The sequence below is a fragment of the Phoca vitulina genome, unplaced genomic scaffold (genome assembly GCF_004348235.1).
Source record: "Phoca vitulina isolate PV1807 unplaced genomic scaffold, GSC_HSeal_1.0 scaffold10, whole genome shotgun sequence".
In the NCBI taxonomy this organism is placed as follows: domain Eukaryota; kingdom Metazoa; phylum Chordata; class Mammalia; order Carnivora; family Phocidae; genus Phoca; species Phoca vitulina.
The window spans coordinates 44,018,876-44,038,855 of NW_022589713.1; the positions used below are offsets into that span (position 1 = coordinate 44,018,876).

The 19,980-nt window shown below is 44.6% G+C and overlaps 1 protein-coding gene and 1 long non-coding RNA gene across 2 annotated transcripts; one reads left to right on the forward strand and one right to left on the reverse strand.

Annotated features, from left to right (window-relative positions):
- Window positions 1-7,000: 7,000 nt before the first annotated feature.
- EIF1B (eukaryotic translation initiation factor 1B) lies at window positions 7,001-9,818 on the reverse strand. Its single transcript, XM_032408944.1, has 4 exons — window positions 9,518-9,818; window positions 8,384-8,547; window positions 7,865-7,966; window positions 7,001-7,441 (listed from the first exon to the last, which is right to left on the reverse strand). The coding sequence occupies exons 1-4, from the start codon at window positions 9,546-9,548 to the stop codon at window positions 7,397-7,399; spliced, it is 342 nt and encodes a 113-aa protein (XP_032264835.1). The 5' UTR covers window positions 9,549-9,818; the 3' UTR covers window positions 7,001-7,396.
- A 92-nt stretch (window positions 9,819-9,910) lies between these two features.
- On the forward strand, window positions 9,911-19,310 carry LOC116635134. Its single transcript, XR_004300111.1, has 3 exons — window positions 9,911-10,334; window positions 10,483-10,674; window positions 17,628-19,310. It is a non-coding gene; the product is annotated as an uncharacterized LOC116635134 (long non-coding RNA).
- The last annotated feature ends 670 nt before the right edge of the window (window positions 19,311-19,980 follow it).

The following is a 19,980-nucleotide window of genomic DNA, read 5'->3' on the forward strand; positions in this document are numbered from 1 at the left end:
TCAATAAATATTTACTGAACACCCATTTTTTTCCAGACCCGGTTCTAAGCACTGGGAGTGGGAGATACAGAGGTATCTTAGGTTGGGTTCCCAAAGAAGGCTGTGAGAAAGATTTAAGTGCAAGTAGTTTATTTGGGAGGTGTGCTCATAAAGCCCTGGTCGAAGAATGGGGAAACGAGGCAAGAAAAGAAAGGAAGCCAATAAAGGGTGCCATATTGACAGGTTATCATTATGGACAACTGAGGTCCCATCCTGCTGGGGAATTCTGGGAGCCAGTATAGAACATGCTTCCAGGTTTTCCCACCTGAGGGTGAGGGATCTGGGATACTATGTACCAACTACCATCCGTCATTGGTTGAGGGCTATTGAGGCAGGGGGCAAGGAACAGGTGTTAAATCCCTAGTACTTCTATCCTGCCCTGTGTAGTCCCAGCATGCTCCCTTGGCCAGAGAAAGCCCTCAAGGAAAGGTCACAGATGCTTGTATTTGGAGCACCCAGGGAACATGCACAGGAATGGTGAGTGCCAAGGGGATATGGGTGAGGCATGACAGCATCTCCTATAAGATGTACCTTACATGTTAGTGGTGGGAAGATGGAAAGTAAACCAGCAAACAATTAATGAACAAGATACCTTTGAATAAAGATAAGTAGTACAAAAAAAGCAAAACAGGATGTTTTGTTAGCAATGGATGGTGGGGGGCTTGTTTAGACTGGGTAGTCGGGTTGGCCTCCTTGAGGTTTGAACTAAAATTGAGTGACAAGGGTGCCTGGGTGGCTCAGTTGGTGGAGCGATGGACTCTTGGTTTTGGCTCAGGTTGTGATCTCATGGGTCGTGGGATCTGGACTCCAGCTTTGGGCTCCGTGCTCAGTGGGGCATCTGCTTGAGATTCTCTCCCTCTGCCTCTGCCCCCACTCTCTACTCTCTAAAATGAATAAAATTTTAAAAAGATAAAACGGCGTGACAAGAAGAGAGATGGAGGGGGGCAGAGCATTCCAGGCAAAGTGAACACAAGTGCAAATGCACTAAGGCAGGGACCAGTATGTCTGGAAGCAGAATAGAAAGTTAGAGGGGTGGATGGCAAGAACAGGAGGTAGGCAGGGACAGGTCATTGGGATGCCATGAGCCCCTGTAATATGTTCAGCATTAATATTAAGCACAGTGTTCCCAGAAGATTTTGTGCAGAGAATGGGCATAAAATCTCATTTGAATTTTATAAAGAATCTTCAGGGTTCTGTGGTCAATGGATATAAGCAGATCAGTTGGGGGGCTACTAACTGAAATCAGTGAAAGACAATGGTGGCTCAAACTTGGAGTAGGTCAGATGTGGGAGGGAAGATGAACATAGATATATTTTGCAAGTAAGAACTAGAAGACTTGATCAGATTTGGATGGGAATGTAGACAGTAAAGGAAGGGAAGATTCAAAGGTGATTAAGTTTTAGGCTTGAGTTATTTCGTGGATGGTGGTACAATCTGCTTAGATGAGGCAGACTGGGAAAGGGACTGGGAGGGAGGGGAGGATGGAGTCAATATTTCTGCTTCAGTCATGTTGGTCATGAGATACCTGTTTCACATCCAAATGGATGTCAAGCAGGCTGGTTGGCAGCTGAAGGGGATATAGGATCAAGAGAGGTTTTCTTTTCTTCTGTCTGAAAGATGGAAGATATTACAAGTATTTCTACCTGTTGGAAAGGATCCAGCAGAGAAGGAAGAAATGGATGATACAGAAAAAAGAGAATAATTACAGCGGTAATTCATGGAGAAGAGGGAACAGTGCCCTGGACACAAATGGAAGGGTGGGTTTTGAGGGGAGCAAGTACACTTCATTCATTATAAACAGAAGAGAGGACAGAGTATGAACAACTACGTGAGTTGGGAAGACTTGGAGCTGGAAAAATGAGGGAGTTTCAATTATCTCAGTGATGGGTGATGCAAAGCCTTCGGCTGTGCACGATGGAGGGTGGGTGCCAAGGGAAAGGGAGAAACCCCTGTTTCTCTCCAGCTACCTTCCTGCTGCTCTGTGCGGGCATGGAGTCAGTGGTTGAGTGTGACAAGGGTTGACCTCTTGACAAATGAGTACAGAGAGGACCAAAGGAGGCGAGGGTATTTGCAAGGAGGGAATTGTGATAGTAGGCCAGGGAATCCATGCTGGGTCACGAAGTCTGTGAGTATTACCTGAACAGATACATGAAGAACACTCAGAGCTGTAGACTGCAAGCATTGGAAAGAGGTTAGCCATTTTTACTTTTATTATAAGGGAAGTGAGGGAATGAGGGGCAATGCTTGGTAAAAATGTGGAAATTTCAAAGGATCTATTGGAGAGATAGTACATTTTCTGGTAATACCTCCCCTGAGCAGGGATTCCCTGGTCAGGGGCCCATCTCATGAGGCTGACGCTGATCCTATAGAGTCAATTCCCTTCAGTACAATTTTGAGGTTGCCCTGAGCTCTCATTAGGCCTCCCCTACTTGTGAAGGTGAGGCTCTGCAAGTGGGTCCTGTTCTGGGTCTAACGGAGCATCATGTATTGTTGGCCTGATGAGCTTCTGCGGAATCCAGTCATTACTTTTCCCAGATAAAAATCGACAATCTTCAGGTGATACTCAACATGGGGGTGCCCCAAGTAGCCAAAAAAGGCACACTAACCTGTGACAGAGGTTTAGATCGAAAGCCCTATATATTTAGGTTCTCTGTGTGTGTATGCGTAAAGCTCCAGATTGTGTTCCTCAACAGGTGACAATTGAGGAGGAGACTTAATTCTTTCTAGTTTAATCACCCATCCTCTGGAGACCATAAACAGATGTCTCTGTTTACATTTGAGTTAAATTCCTCCTAATAACACTGTGGTAGATAGTGGGGGAGGCAGCTTTATATATCCCCTGGGCAAGACTGCAGAAGCATTTTCGCAAAAAAAAAAGCAAATCGCAGTAGATGGCTTGTAATGATAAAGGATTGGCTGGATCAATTTCTACCATTTGAGGGATGGCAAAATTAAACTTGTCAGCTGGTGCTTTAATGATGCCCCCAACAACCGAAACCTCAGTAATCTACATTGAACTGCCAGGATTGAGCAAGGTTTTTAAGCGGCCACAAGGGGGTGTTAAAGGACTACACACTTGCTTTAATCACTTCCCTCCCCCACCCCCCACCCCCTCCTTTAATTCCCTACGTTTTTATTTGTTTTGTTTTGTTTTTGGAACCATCTATTTCTTTCTTTTTTTAAATTTATTATGTTATGTTAATCACCATACATTACATCAGTAGTTTTTGATGTAGTGTTCCATGATTCGTTGTTTGGGTAGAACACCCAGTGCAATTCCCTACTTTTTAATAGCACAATTCCCTGGGCACACTATGTTGTTTTATTTCAACAATCCTGGTCTACCAAGTAGGTCACCAGTGGTTCCTGTAGTCCAGTCTGAATATCGGGCTAATGTTTCCTGTGTTTTTAACACGTCAGTGGCAATAAAGTGCTCAGAGTGCACTCAGTTCTTGACCAGGAAGCAGGTGGGCCCTTTTCCCACTTCAAAAAAATATACTACTCTCCAAATCCTTGACGATGTCTTCTCTGCAGAATTTGTCATGGTTTACATGGATTAAAGTACTTTCTGATTCTGTATCCATTGCCATATTGTATGCTGTCCCTTGCCCGAAGGACTCAGGAGGTGGGCCTGGGGTCCTGGCAAGAATGGGTGAAGGACACATGGAGACAAACCTGCAGGTTATAGCTAGCCTCCTTTTAGACCGTTCTGTAGGCTCAGAGGCCCTTCAAAACCCTCCAGGCTGGAGCAGAGAGCTTCAGCCTGAAGCCCAGTTTGGGGGCTGAGATCACTTAGATTCCCTGTGGGGTATTTTGGCTTTGAACTTTAGTCCCCTTTTGTGCCTTCAACGAATGGTACCTATCTAATTGCTTTTTGCATGAAAAAAGTCTGTAGGTTGTTCTTTCTTTTGAGATGAAGGCGCCAACCATAATTCTAATCACGCCCTCGATTCATTGGGAACAGAGCTACAGACCCTTGGCAGATCTACTGCTCCCCCTGCTAGGTTCAAAATCAGACAGATGAGCTAAGAGGTGAGCTACCTGACCCACATGCGTGTCCTCACAGCCCAGGCTGAGTCTAAATGGCCATTTCAGTTCTCTGTATAGGCCAGAGACTCCCCACAGGCCACACGTCATTGAACACAAAAGTGCCCAGATTAGGATTGTCCGAGGACAGTTTGAAATTCCCTCCTCTTTCTGGCACCAATTCCACTCTGAATGATTCTCCAGGAATGAAGTAATACAGCCGTTCCTCTGATTAGCTTTTCTTTTTCCAAGTTTCCATTATCAAGAAAAAAAATGGAGTTAAATGCCAGCATAGCCATGCGAAAGGAGCTGTCAATGCTGAGGGTCCCTTACATGGTTTTGCTCCTGCTTAATTCTAGCTGATTCACTTGGCCCCTTGATCCCAGACAAGCACCATGTGGCCTGGCTGTCGCCTGTCAAGTAAGGGCAGCTGGTAGCAATCCACAGCAAATGACGATTCCCTTGGTTTTAGTTACAGCAGGGCCACGCCTCCCTTGTTTCCTTCCCACAAGGAATTCTGGCTTAGTAAGGGGAATCCTCAAGAGGCCCAGTGGAACAATCTGATGAGGTTGTGCGCAATCTGATGAGGTTCGTTTTTCGTGAGCTGTAACTACCCATTCCTTTAGCTGGAGCCCCACTGGTGACAGGTGGCACATGGAAGTCTGTTTGCATTCTCTATTTAGGTTATTTTTGTTAACTGCCATCTGATTGGGACTAGAACTGTTCCTTCCATATTCGAGCTGCCCTCTTTCTAGGATGGTTGAGAACAGCTACTATTACTTGAATTCCTAAGTATGTAGAGCAGGCTGCTTCCCCAGGCTACTCTCTGCCTCAGGGGGTTGGAGACTGAAGGGCAGAGGACGTCCCTGCTAGTAGCACTTTACTCCAGGCTGTGCCTCAACCAAAGGTTCATTTCCTAATGGCTTCGCCGAGACCTCTGCCAAGTCTAGAAGGTTAGGGACAGATTTACTTGTCCTCTATTCACTATTTTTCACTTTGCGTCCTGCAAGTACAGACCATTAAAGAAACTGCAGATCTAAATATTCCCACATGGGGAGCACCAGGAGGGACGCCCCTCAGCTAGTTATTTTTGCTGCATTTGTTAAGACGTAATCTATTCCCTCCTCAGTTATACAATGCTGCCTAGTCCCTTTTGCCCCTGAAGCAGACAAGAGCAGTTAGCCCTGCTCCCGTGCTCTTAGGTACCTCCAAGGCTCCAGTCAGAGAACTTTTCCACATGAGAGTGGTATTTATTCTAAGCTCATCCTTTGATGAAGCTTCAGTAAAATTGCGGAAATCCATAGATCTTAATTACATCCTTTATTTCAATTGCGTTGCAAACACAAGAAAGAAGGAAAGGATCCTTGATCTGTTCTTGTTCTAAGGATAGGGACTGCCCTACAGGTGAGAAGTCCAATCAGGTGTCTGGGGCTCACGGGCTGAAGGGAGATCAAGAGAGGTGCTCCTCAAAGAAATCGTTTTGCTCAAGGCTTTTGATTCAGCCAGTGGGAGTGGCCTGACACTGAGGATGGAGAGCTTATCTATGGGTGCCAAGATGGGGGGGCCTTTCTTATAAGGTTTCTCTCTTCCCTCCACCTTCTTTGTTCAGTTTTAAATGATCAATTCTTTCCTGGGCACTAGCTTGGCTCTCGTATCTATTTTAAAACATTACAATGAAGAGGCAACTCTTGAACATACATGTTAACTTAGATCTCTGCTTTATCATTTTCATAAACTATTTCCATGGCACCTCTCAACTAGAGGTGGAATCGTTACAAAACGTCACAGGTAGAAAAATGAGGATTTCTCAAGTTGGAAAATGTTCCTAAACTGCTTGATCTTCTTGGTCAAATTTTTTCAGAAATGAGCCTCCCAAATTTAGCACTATATTCTGGTATACTCACTTAACAGTGCCAGTCTTTCTTGGAGCAGCAGGGGGTGAGAAAGTAACAAAACCTATTACTTTAGTGTCTTTAAGAGGTAAACGATGGAGGCCGATTTTGCTTTACCAAAAGCAGTATCATCAAAATAGAGGCAAGGGTTCAGCTGGTATAGAATGTAGTGGCCCAAGTGAGACATTTTTCACATTATTATTCCACCTCATTAAGCTGGAGTATGCACTTATGGATGCATTTCTTCATCTTGGTGAAATGGATTTAATGACAGCTTGTATAATGGAGCAAATTATTCCTACTCAATAAAAAGCAGGAGCGTGGAACTCAAGATGAGTTGCAGAAATCTTGTAAGAGCTGCCCCAACCCCCACACACTGTCACCCATGGTTCTCATTTCCTTTGGTGAAACACATACTAGAACCATGATGTGGTGAAAGAACATGGGTTTTCTGGCCTGGAAGTCCTGAGCTGGCACCCTGAGTCAGTCACTTCCTGGCACTCTAGGTAAATTGATCTCTGCACCTCCGTCTTCCATCTGTTAGACAGTGATCCCAGTCACCAACACTTGCAGAACAGTGCCTGTGACTGAATTTATCGTCTGTCAGGAGCCTACTGTATTACCTGGCACTTAGGGACAGATTTATGTTGGCAGCCCAGGAACGTCATCAATAAAAACACATAAAAGCATTCTATGTGCTAACACTTCTGAATTTAAACTATACTTCATATTCTCTTTGAAAGTTTAACACTACATTCTGATAAATCTTGGCTCTTGGCGAGCTTATACTCCTGGTTCCTATTCTAACCTTTAAGTCAGTAAATGAAGAACACAAGTTATATAACAAACATTCCCCTCCAGCTTTGGGTTTAACAGTAGATGAAAACTAATTAGAAAGAATACTTGCCATGACCTGAGCTGAAATCCAGAGTTGGACGCTTAACCAACTGAGCCACCCAGGCGCCCCTTAATAAAATAAAAAATATATATATATAAACACTTGCAGAACGAGAACTCCAACTATGAAAGACAAAATATGTGTATTTACTTGCTTAGATTTGGGAGCCTAATTGCTCACAAAAGGATTCATAGATGTTTCTTTATTGTTAAGCTGCAACATACATGGTTTAATACAACAAAAAAACATTTAATCAAGTGAAAAATAATAAACTGAATAAACAAACACTCAAAACAAAATATTTTCCATTGGAAACATGTTAAGATGAATACGGGGTTTCATTACCATCTTACTGCAATTTTCTTATGTGTTACTAGCCTACATACCCCATGTTTTCTGTAATCATGCAGGTGTGAATGGGAGTTTGAATGATTAAATACATGAAAAGTCCGTTTACTGCAGAGAATCATTTCACAAGGCAGCCAAACTGGGTTTAGAGAACAAAATTATTCAAGAAACTCTCCACGTATTTAGGTTCATTTTAGAATCCATGAACCTTAAGCTGTTCCTCCTTGACAATGCCAACCTGCAAAACAAAATTTAACAGAATCACTCTGAGAAATGTATGTTTCACCAAGAAAACATGGAGCGCTGATTATAAAACGAATCATTGTTAATAGTCTATGGCAACACTGTTACTTGTCCTGTTAACTGTTAACACTAAACAATTCCACACACACTTAAGTACCTTGACATGCCCCAAAACTCAACTGGCCACGTAGATACAAGAATGATCAGGTCATTCGAATGACAACATAAATGAATAAAGGTTCTACTGACTTCAAAATAAGTACCAACTTTGTATTTCTCTCGCAATTTACCAATTTACCTCATTCATATGATTTTTCTTTTTCTTTTTTTTCCACTAAGGAGAAAATAATTCATGCTGCCCTTGAACACAATTTTGGAAGCAATCTCAAGGTTGTACATAAAGCACCCAAGCACTCACCTCCAAGAGAAACTGGCAAATGTTTTTTCTTTGGTCACCTTGAAGCTGAATAACCTCTCCGTATTCAGGATGTTCAATCACAGTACCATTACAGGCGAATTTCTGGAGAAGTATATGTTTAGTTATAACATAACTAAAGTCAGATACAATGAGGTTTTATTTTCACTAGAAGACTAATATTGACTATTTCAGTAGACCTGATCATGTTTAAGAAACAGGTTTTGTCTCCTGTAATACCCAATGCTACCAAATTAATTTGCAAATGAATCAGCAGGAAACATAATGGAAATGATTTTACTTGGAACATCAAGAACTGAGTATTTCACATTTTGTTTGAAAGCCATGAAAATATTATTTTAAAATGGGAGACAACACAAGTATCTGGGTGTTAAGAGAATGAACACAGCTTTCTTGGGTCCAACAATTTTCACCCACGCTAATTAAGCGTCAAGTAAAGCTGTCCTATTCAGGAGTGCATCAAATAACTATAGTTTAATCTTTTCTTCCCAACACCTTTACCTTTTTGAAAGCTTTCACAAGTTTCTTTTTGTCATAATCATCTGCAATGCCCTGGACAGTAGTCAGTGTCTTTCTGCCGTTCCGTTGCTGGATTCTTATATGAATGTAATCCTCAGTCCCTGCCGGGAGTAAGTCGTCACCCTTAGTTGCATCAGCAAAGGGGTCTGCAAAGGGATACAAAAAATATTCCAAAGCAGAAAAACACCTTTTAGTAAGTAATTTCTAGATGTAGGGCACACTACAATCTAGACAGTGAAGAAGGTTCTAGTGCCTCTGCTATTTTTGCGGGTGGGGATGGGAGGGGGTGATGGGGGTGGGGTGTTAACAAAACCACCACGGTACTCTCACAAAAAGAGGAAAAATATAAACAGCTACGTCCACGGACACTGAATAGAAAACGTTGTCACAGGTAGATTGGTATCATTGAACGTAGTCCTCTAAGGAGCAAAGCGGTTTTAAAAACCGTAATTTTATAGCTACTATAAAAATGTGCGTCATCTCGATTACATGCTGATGACAACAGAAACATTCAAACGTGTCCACCCCAATCATTTAACCGTAACGGTGCCCTTAACAAGTAAAAAAGAAGAAGATACCTACATATACACATACGCACATACACGTATCTGTCAAGAGGCGTAATTTTACAAATTACTACGCAAACAGAGAAGCTGGACCGCAGCCCCGTGACAGATCAGAGGCCCGGATCCGCTTCTTCAACCAAATGCCCGCAAGAGCTGCTCGGAATCCGCTCCGACCACCAATGGACGCCGATCCCCAGCCCCCGGCCCGGCACCCCCTCGCGAGGGGAAGGGCAGGTCCAGGAGCGGCGGGCCGGGCTCGCAAAGGCGGCGGCGGCTGGGGCGAGGCGGGAGCCGGGGCAGGGACCGGGCAGGGGGTTCCGCGGGGAGGGAGCGGGGGCCAAGGCCGTCCTCGGGGAGGGGGTCGCCAGGGGCCCAGTCGCCATTTTCTGGGCGCCGAGACAAAGCCCCACTCGGGGTGCGGGGAGGGCAGCAGGGGGGGCCCTCGGGGCTGCGGGCCGGCCAGCGGCCCGGGCGAGAGCGGGTGGGGGCGGCCGGCCGGCCGGGAGGCGCGCGGGGGCAGGGGGCGGCGGCGGCGGCGGCCGGATCTTACCGAAAGATTGGAGGTTCTGGATAGTGGACATGCGATACTAGTGTGAGGCCGGTGAGGGGATAAAATTCCTGCGGGGCCCGCCCGGATCACCGTGTCTGGAGGCTGCAGTGGCGAGAAAACGTAAATAAATAAGGAGACGCTTCGCCCCTGGGTTGGGATTCGGCTGGAGCGGCGGCGGCGGCGGCGGAAGCCGGGAGGAGGCAGGAAGAGGCGAAGGAGGAGGCGGAGGAAGAGGCGGCGGCCACGGAGGCGAAGACGCGAAAGAAGAGGCGGCGCTGTGGCTTCTCCCACAAAATGGCCGATGGAGGCTATTTAGCCGCGCCCGCCGCCCCTCCCTCGTGACCCACCCGCGCCGGGCATCCTGGGACTTGTAGTTTTCTGGAGGCGGCAGAGGCCATCCAACCTGGGGCCGGCGGGCTTCTGGGACCGCAATTCCCGGCAGGGAGCACGCCCTCCGGCGCCGGTGGCCGGGCGGGGAAGGATTCAGGGGGCTGCGGAGACCTCCGGGCAGAGTCCGGGGGTTTTGGGGGCTGTGCACTCCCCGCGCTCAGGCGCTCTCCTTGACTCCCTTTCTCTCGCTAAACAGCGGCGGCGCCAAGGGGTCAGTATGGGGGGACATTCTTCGTTAGTCACCGTCGAGGCTTGGGGTAATATAAGTAAAACCAGGGTGCAGAAGCAAAACAAGTACCCTAGCCCTGGCTTTCGACTCGTCAGCTGCCGCTCATCACCTCCTGCATCGCAATACCGTCCCCCCCACTCTGACCCCGGCCCCTGGCCCCAGTGGCGCGAGCCGCGTTAGTCCCCACGGAGGCTGGAGGTGAGAGAGCCCCTTGACCACCCCCAACCCCCGCCCCGGGTTGGTCTGCCCTCCGATTCCCTAGCGCGGTGGTTCTCAAACTCCAGCGTGCCTCTCCCGGAGGGCTTGATAAAACACGGATTGATGGACCTCAGAGCTTCTGTTTCAGGTCTGCGGTGTGACCCGACAATTGGCAAATCTAACAAGCTGCCAGGAGATGCAGATGCTACTGGCCTGGGAACACACCGCAGAATCACTGCCCAGCTTCACCAGGGGCCCGACATCCAGCGGGGGCCAGTATGTGTCGTCCGAACATACCAAAAAACCAGCCTGTCAACTTGGACACGGAACCTTGAATAGGGTAGGTGCCAGACGTAAATTGAAAGTGAGCTCAGCAAATAGGTTAACTGATACAGAGTCAGGTACCAGGGCTGTAACATCTTATCGAGAGAGCTACACACAGAAAACAAACCTGAGACTTTGGGAGTGGGCTCACCCAGGCAGGTGCTCAATTATCAAACTTGGTTGGCTTTCTGGAAGGAAAGAGAGAGACTAAAATTTAGGGATTCTTAACTTTTTTTTTGTGCCATGGCCGTCTTGTGAAACCTATGGACCCCTTCTCAGAATAATGCTTTAAGTGCATAACAAAACATGGAGGATTACAAAGCAAACCACTCATACTGAAATTAAAAACAATACGTTGATAACACAGTATTGTTTCTTTGCTAATGCATTAATTAACAAGATCTAGTAGCAGGTCTAACAAGTACTAGAATTTCAAAAAGGTGATGAAAGATATTTTGAGAGACTTGTGACATCAGAAATGTAATATGAAAATACCTGTTCTATTAGTGCAAAGTGGCAGGTTCTTCTAATACCACTGTGGTGTTGCCAGTATTCCTAATGGGGAAATGCTAAATTTTGCTTAGAGGCTAGTGAAAATATTGATGTAATCTTTTTCACTATCCAATTTTTGGGATTCCCCCAACCCTGCAGTTTTATCTATGGACCCAGGGTCTGTAGACCCCAAATTAAGAATACCTGGATTTAATAATCTTTTGTGATTAACAATAATGTTCTTACTGAATGCTTACTATTTGCCTGTTGGACTTACACACAGTATTATTGATCTTCCTAGCCATTCTGTGATATAGTTATAACTCTGTTGAAAATATGTAGAAATGGAGGTTCTCATAGGTTAAATAAATTGCCTTAAAAATTCCAATTCATGGGCAGCTGGGTGACTCAGTTGGTTAAGCATCTGCCTTGGGCTCGGGTCATGATCTCAGGGTCCTGGGATCGAGTCCCTCATCAGGCTCCCTGCTCAGCGGGGAGTCTGCTTCTCCCTCTGCCTGCCCCTTCCCCCAGCTCATGTGCACGCTCTCTCTCAAAAATAAATAAATAAAATCTTTTTAAAAAATCCAATTCATAACTCTCAGGAATTTTACTACATTTTTAATCTTCCAGTCTTGATGTAAATGAATAATACTTTTTTAAAATCCAAACTTAGGTGTAAGGTGTTAGAGCTGGTTCCAAAACAAGGAGAATCAAGCATTTTTTGCGGTCCATTTGTTGATCACAGCTGCGGTGGTTTCTGTTCTTTGGTCTTACAGCTCTATAAGCATGCGTTAAAGTAATTTTTAACACTACTATAGGTGAAGTATAGGATAAACAAAATGCATAGCTGTTTCTTACTAGATGTCCATAACCATTTTATATTACATTGTTTTTCAGAAGTAGACAAGGGTGGTCCAGTGAAGAATCAGATAACAAAGATACATACAGAAGTTAAAAAAAAAAAAATCCAGTATCTTAGGGATTTCATGGTCATTACCCCCGGGAGGAGAATTCCTTTTTACTTCCTAGTGTTGAATCAGAAACCCCTAGAACCTCAGAAATCTTCAGTAAAAGCCAACTATATAGGTTAGATACAATTGTGATTGTTATCTTAAAATTTTTTTGGACTCTCTGGTCATTGGTAGCTTTGTTTTTAGACTGACACTGTCCAATACAGGAGCCACTTGCTCCATGTGGCCACTGAGCACTTGCAGTGTGGCTGGTCCAAATTAATACAGGTTCTGCGTATAAAGTACACACTGGCCTTTCAAAGATTTAAATTGTTTCCATTTTATCTGTTTCTTTTTACTTTTTAACATGTGGCCACTAGAAAATTTAAAATTACATGTGGGCGGCTCACTTTTTCTATTAGACAGGGCTGGTTGAGAGTAAAGGGATTGACCTTATACGCAAAGTTATCAAAAAAGGAATAAACTGAAGCATTTAAAATCTAGTCTTTTTAGTTCTAGTAGTACTAGCCTAGTAGAAGGTGATTATTTCCTGCCTTATTTCAGAAAGGAGCATAGATCACTTGCAGAGAAGAGTAGTATTGACTAAAAGAAGCAGGAAAGAATAGAAAAAAGGTAGAAGAGTTGAAAAATGAAAGCCCCAAAGCTAGAGATAGACCCCAGGTCTGGATCTTAATTTCCTAATGGTTAAGACAAAGAGAAAACCAGCGAGAAAATTCGTATAGCTACAGGACAAAAACATACCGGTTGCGCAGGAGGAATGACTTTGCCTGGCCCTGAGCCACAGGAGCTGTTTTTCTTGGGCCCTCATAAAGGGGACACTGTGATGTAGTGGACAGCATCCCCAGCAGTTTGCCTACCGCGAAGACAATGGTGGGTTTTACGCAGCTGTTTGTTATATCTGCTAGATATGAAAACGTGCTCTCTGGTTAGAGCCTTGGGTCCTCATCCATCCGGCTGTGGCGGGCGGGTGAGAATGCGCCCCTCAGATTTCCTGCTTCAGCGAGCATAATTGATCAACAGCCCAGCCCCTGCAGCGCAGGCCCGTTCTCCAGATGATGGACTCAATTGATGGGTGACTTTCATCATGGACTCTCCATGCGCCTGGCTGAACTTTCCTAGCCTTGGGCTGAGATCCAAGATTCTTCTTATTCACCCCTTCTTTCCTCTCTCCTTCACAGGGTCACCTCCTCTGACTCCTTCCTCTTTCCCCCACAGGTGTTCCACCAATAAATCTCCTGCACATCTAAACCCATCTTGATGTCTGCCTCTCAAAGGACCCAAACTGATACACCTAACCCCCTGCTGGGTGGGACACGAGGTTCCGCCTCTGCTGTAAACTGTTGCACAGAGGTCATGAGAAAGAGCATGAGTTTCAGTCCATCCTTGAGTTTCCAGCTTATGCGTGTAGGGTTCCAGTTTGCTTGGATCTTCTCTTCTTTCCCTTACCTTCCCACTGGACTCTGCATCAGGTGTGGAGGTACGGTCTTACAGAAGCTGTTTAACGATCCCTCACAATTACATAAGCCAATTCCCTATAACGGAGTCCTTTCCATGTATTTGCATGTGTTCAACAGCGAAGCAGAACCAATAAGAGACATATACAGGCACTATCCCCAGCCCTGTGTGGGTATCGTGTACTGTTCCTCTAACCTTTTGGGTGGTTTCCTTACATTCATCAGTATTGTCCTAAATACTGGAGGAGGGCCCAAGAACTCTTTAGAGATCCCCCTCTCTCTGAAGCTCTTTCCAGTACTCTGTCTGTGAACTCTAACTGCCTTGGGCTCTTAACTTTTTCTGCTTAACTTAGGGAGTCTGCTGAGCTCTGCCTGTGTTTTCCTTGAAACTCTTTCAAGGCAGTGAGCTAGGGCAATCGCAGGGCTCACTGCATTTCTTTTCCATTTTCCATCTTTGAGGGATTGCTATCCTTTGATACAGAGTTTCTTGAAAAACTGTTGTTTATACTGTGTCCTGTGTTATTTTAGGTGGAGAGTAAATTCAGTAGATTCATTTTGGTTGACAGCAAAAGTCCAGTACATGTATTTTGAATGAATGAATGAGCTTGTCCTTGGCATCCATCCTGAGATTGAACCCTTTGCTATAAATGTATCTGACACTTGGATGGTGCAGTGACCTTGCCATATGGAGGTGCTACAGTGGTGTAAATGTATGTGTGTACAAATTTTTTATCCACCAATGGTGTAAATTTCTTATAGTACTAAAAACCTGTGCTTCAGAAGACTTTCAGAAATGTGCATTTCTATTTATTTTTTATAAGATTTTATTTATTTGAGGGAGAGAGCACAAGCAGGGGGCAGGGGTAGAGAGAGAGAAGCCGACTCTCCGCTGAGCAGGGAACCCGATGCAGGGCTCGATCCCAGGACCCTGAGATCATGACCTGAGCCGAAGGCAGAAGCTTAACCAACTGAGCCCCCCAGGTGCCCCTGGCTTTTAGAAATGTGTATTTCTAAAAGTGTCATTTTATAGCAGGGAAACTTTGGGTGGGGAAATGAATCAACCTATAAATTATGTTAACTGAATTTCTGTTACATTAGTTTGCCCATCTACCCACTTTTATATTTGAGAACTTGCAAATTTTCTTAGTATATCCAAGTACTGTGTAGGGCATTAAATATACTATGAATATTTGGTAAATATGAGTTGACCCACTTTATGGCTAAAAAGAGGAAACACATTCTGAACTGAGGCGCACAATACGTGAGCGAAGGGAATTGCTAGTGGTATTTTGTAATCTTCAGCTGTGGGCCAGGAAATGTGCTAAGCACTTTATATTATTTTATGCTCTTCATAATAAAGTGAAATGGGTTTTATTATCCTATGTTACAGGTGAGGAAACTGAGACTCAAGAAGTTTAAACACACAAAAATGTTTATTACTTCTTCAAGAACGCATAGCCAGTAAGTGGCATAGTCAGAATTTGAACCCAGGTTTGTCTGCCTCCAAATCCCATGCTCTTTCTCCTATATTCTGACTCCTTTATGGAGGTGAGGCATACAGTTCGAGCCATACCATGTTTATTAGTATTTTTACAGGGAAAGAATAAGCAAATCTGGCCAATTGAAAACATGCAGAACATGGACCGGTGAAGTACAGTTTCAGTGGTTGCTGATAAGTGGCCTAAAATCACTCATGAATATAGAAGTCACTAACGCTGGCTTAAAGTGTAATTTTTCATGATGCCAGGGTTTTCATTGATAACAAATTAGTTATAAAAACCACAGTGTTCTAACTGATTGGAGATAAAAGAATGATTGGATCTTCCCTTCATCATAACCAAGGTAGTATTTCTCAGTTCCTTAACCTTATCCGGCTTCTGAGACAGTCCTGAGCCTCCTTCCTCCGTGAAGAGTCCAAGTGAGTCCATTGACCAGGCGATAGCATCGATCATTCAGCCTTTGTTGAGTGTCTGCAATGTGCTTCGTGCCCCTGCCAAGTGCTGTGACAAGAGACCTATGTTTGAATCAATTAGGGAGGAATTCAGTATGTGCTGGAGGTCAAGGGTGGCAAATATAAGCCCACTGATTGTTTTTTAAAAAGTGAATTCGTGTCATATTTTGTATAAAATTTATTCTCTTCGGGAAAGTATATGAATTTCTAGCTTATCTTTACCAAACTTGGAAACACTGGTAGCAATTGCTCTACCTTAGCTGAGGGACAGTTCTTGAATTTGTCACAATACCTTTTATTTCTTATCGTCCCTTTAACATGGAGGCGGAGTGCCTATTGTCTTTGCCATTATCAGTGGCCCAGAAGACCGCCTGACTCGCTAAATGCTGGTGGCCTTGGTTGGCAGCCTCTTGCTAGAGGCTTAGAGAAGGCATTATAGACTTTTAACGCATTTTCTTTAGTTCGAGCTTCCTGAGAATCAAGGGGTGGTGGGGAAGAAATGGGATGTATTTTAAGATATAGGACTGATTTTGGAAGAGAGTCTATAGTTGCATATCAAAACTAGATGTTGAGAGGGAAGTATCAGACAGAGGAGTATTTCAGGAAAGAAATCTGTAGAAGGTCAGTAGGAAGAAAATCAGTTACTTCAGTTACAAACAGATACATGGAAGTGGGGCGGCGGGGGGGGGGAAGAGGGAGGGAAGGAGGCAGGACAGGGAGGAAAAGGCAGGCAGGATGCTCTGTGGAAAGAATTGCATCCATATGACAACAAAAGTGAAAAAAGCCAAGACACAGTGGACACTTAGCCCAAGTAGAGTTTAGGACCTGGTCAAATAGAGGCCCACCTATTGTTCTAAAAAAGGTAAATTAGCTGTCATATTTCACATGAAAATTCAGATTTCTGTCTGCACTTAAAAAGATCTACACTGACTGCTTATCTTTTTTTTTAAATTTTTTATTGTTATGTTAATCACCATACATTACATCATTAGTTTTAGATGTAGTGTTCCATGATTCATTGTTTATGCATAACACCCAATGCTCCATGCAGAACGTGCCCTCTTTAATACCCATCACCAGACTAACCCATCCTCCCACCCCCCTCCCCTCTAGAACCCTCAGTTTGTTTTTCAGAGTCCATCGTCTCTCATGGTTCGTCTCCCCCTCCAACTTCCCTCCCTTCATTCTTCCCCTCCTGCTAGCTTCTTCTTTTTTTTTTTTTTCTTAACATATATTGCATTATTTGTTTCAGAGGTACAGATCTGAGATTCAACAGTCTTGCACAATTCACAGCGCTTACCAGAGCACATACCCTCCCCAGTGTCTATCACCCAGTCACCCCATCCCTCCCACCCCACCCCCCACTCCAGCAACCCTCAGTTTGTTTCCTGAGATTAAGAATTCCTCATATCAGTGAGGTCATATGATACATGCATTGACCGCTTATCTTAAAAGAAAAATCAGTCAAGGCTGATCTGTAGATACTTCACTTCCGATTGCCCAGGCAGTGGGACGATGATGTGAATGGAATTATGATGGAAAAAAAAAACAAAACCAATGAGTTAAGAAAATATTAAAAAAAAAAAAAAGAGGTAGAGCCATATGTGACCTGGATTGTTTCACCTTAGGGGACATTTTTGGGAAGAGTTAGTGCCAAGTGAAAGGGCAGAGTCATGAAGGAAGGAATTCGTGTCTCGTATTAAAAAGTTAAATTGAACCGTTTTGGCTGGAGAGAGCATCTGGTGGTACTGAATTTTTGGCTCCTCTTCTGAGTTGGGTTAGTCCAGCATACCTAATACATCAGCAGTTGCCATTCTCTGTGTTGATCTTCTGTGCCCTGGGATTTGTGGCAGAGATTGCGGGTTGCCACTTGATATCCATCCTCTCCTTCTTTCTTAGTAAAACAGAGCTCCAGTTTTATTCTGGGCTGCAATGTGCCTGGCTGGAAGAATGTACTGCGTTTCAGTCTTCCTTGCTGGATGTGGCCAATGCAACATAGGCAGAAATGTTGAGGGGGCTTTCCAAAAGATCACTTAAAGGAAGCCGACTCGGTTCCGAAGTGTCCATTTGCTCCCCTTTCCGCTTCCTCCCTGCTGCCTAGGAAGGAGACGGGCTGCTGGAAGTGCTCCAGCCATCTTGCGTGGTGAGCTGACCTTGCCATATGGACGGACTGCAGCTGGTGGCGCAGAATGATAGAGGGAACCTGGGGCCACGGACTGCCCCTCTCTGGTCTTGTTACCTGACGCAAGGAACTCCATGTGCTTAAGCCTCTGCTATTTTGGGTTTTCAGTTAAATGAAGTGGAACCCAGCCTGAAGAGTGTTCGCATGAATGGGAACCCCAGGACTCAGGGAAGCTGGGCGCGCACTTTCCTCGTGCCCCGTCAGTGCTGTCTGTGGCCTGGATTATGCCTTCGGTGCTGTGATCCAGGAGAGTTGGGCCTGCTACAACGTGGGTGCTAGGAGGATGTGCTAGAAACAAACTGATGGTACCTTGTGTCCCCTCTCCCTTCAGAGGCCACGTGGCAGGGCAGATGTCCATCAACTGCTTTGGGCTGATCACATATTCACAATAAACAACGGGGACCGACGGTGGCCTATGGAAGTTTTAAAGGGAAGACTTGATCACATTTCGCCTTGTTTACTGTCTGCCTTGTAAACAACACACCTGGACTCTCACCCTGAAACTGGAAGCGGAGTTCCTAAAGTTCAAGTTTAAAAAGTCTGAAATCCAATCAACATTCTTTGGCTTTTTATAATTTGGTTATATATGTTAGAGGGTTGACATCCAGCTGATGTCCACAACTGCATGCATACGTGTTAAATTATTAAACTACTTTCATGCCGGTTGGCAAATAGGTACTGCCCAGCCTTCTCAGCACCTGCTTCTAATTTGGACCTCTTAGACCACTGCCTGAACAAGCAGCTGAAAGGCAGATGTCCGGCAGCAGGGCCTTCCTGGATCTGGTCACGATCCACTTTTAAAATTAGGCGTTTGAGCTCACAGTGTTCATTTTCCCAGCAGTGTGTTCATTGCTGCCCAATTTTTGTCAGTGGTTTGATGGAAACGCGGTGGAGGGTGATGTTCTAGATTTTCCAGAGTCCAACCCTGGATCAAATCAGGTCAGCAGAGGAACTGAGAATGTGTATTTCATTTCAGTTTGTTCCTGCCACCTGCCACCCTCTCGAGAACTGGTCTTGCTGAGTTGTGTGTGGGGGTGATGTCATCAGCCTGTGCTGAGAGCCAGAGGAGGAAATGGCAGAAATGACACTCACTGTCGTCTGTCTTACAGAATGTTGTCAACCTGTGTTGCTTTGTATCACAGCGTCTATTTAGAAGAATCCTCAGAGACTTGCCTAACTGGTCTTAGAAGCAAAAACAGTTATATTACTCCTGGAAAGCTGTTCTTTTTCATCTGAGAAGCCTGTCAGTGTCCAGTTTTCTCTTCTCCCTGTCTTTGTAAGTGTACTTACAATCATTCTGGAATGAAGCAAACAAACAAAGGAAGGAAGGAAGGGAGCAAATACTTCAAGTTATGAAAAATCAAAGCAGATAGATGATCAAAGGAACCCAAATACACAGGCATTTTGTGTTTTTTTCCTCAGCGGAATTTCAACATTAACTTATCACAGATTAATACCGAGTAATAATTATGTACTTTGCTTTTCAAAGCTCTGAAGTACAAATAGTAAGTACTTGAAGAGGATATTCTCTTTAAGTGCCAAGTCTACAGACTTCTAAGCTCTTTTTTTTTTTTTTTAAGATTTTATTTATTTATTTGACAGAGAGAGAGAGACAGGGAGAGAGGGAACACAAGCAGGGGGAGTGGGAGAGGGAAAAGCAGGCTTCCCACTGAGCAGGGAGCCCAATGCAGGCTCAGTTCCAGGACCCTGGGATCATGACCTGAGCCGAAGGCAGATACTCAACAACTGAGCCACCCAGGCGCCCCCTAACCTTTTCTTACCACCATGTTTTTAGAAATACCCAGCACAGTTAGGGCTTTGTAGAATGATATTTGGACACTTTGCTTTCATTCGAAGGTAGGCACGATAAAAATGTCTTTGTAGGCTTTGTCCCGATTTGCCTTTTGCCAAACAGGGAAAGTCTGTTGTTCATAAGTTCCATAAACATGTAATCTAGGCATACCCAAGCACTGTGTCTTCTGAGATTACGGTTTCTTTTTTTCCTTTTGTTAATAAACTGATTCAAGTCTCATCCCACGTAATTGTGGGCCGTCCTGTACCCTACCTATGATTTCCAAGGATTCTCCAGAGGACTGCATTCTTTTGATCCTCTCCTACTTTCAATTCTTACTCTGGTTGAATTCTTTGCCCCAAAGAATTCTTTGCTTCTCCTCCCTTACTTCCCTAAACATTGCTAACACAGGGTTATAGTGTGTAGCACTTTTATGGAAAAATTGGAGAGAACCCAAGAGGCACACAGGCTGGGGATCAA

Excerpts from the sequence above, each read along its gene's own strand:
- EIF1B (XM_032408944.1), bottom strand. The coding sequence starts at position 9,548 with ATGTCCACTATCCAGAACCTCCAATCTTTCG. Across the intron at positions 7,967-8,383 it reads TTGTGAAAGCTTTCAAAAAG|AAATTCGCCTGTAATGGTAC; the intron begins GTAAAGGTGTTG and ends ATACTTCTCCAG. Across the intron at positions 7,442-7,864 it reads TTTGCCAGTTTCTCTTGGAG|GTTGGCATTGTCAAGGAGGA; the intron begins GTGAGTGCTTGG and ends TTTGTTTTGCAG.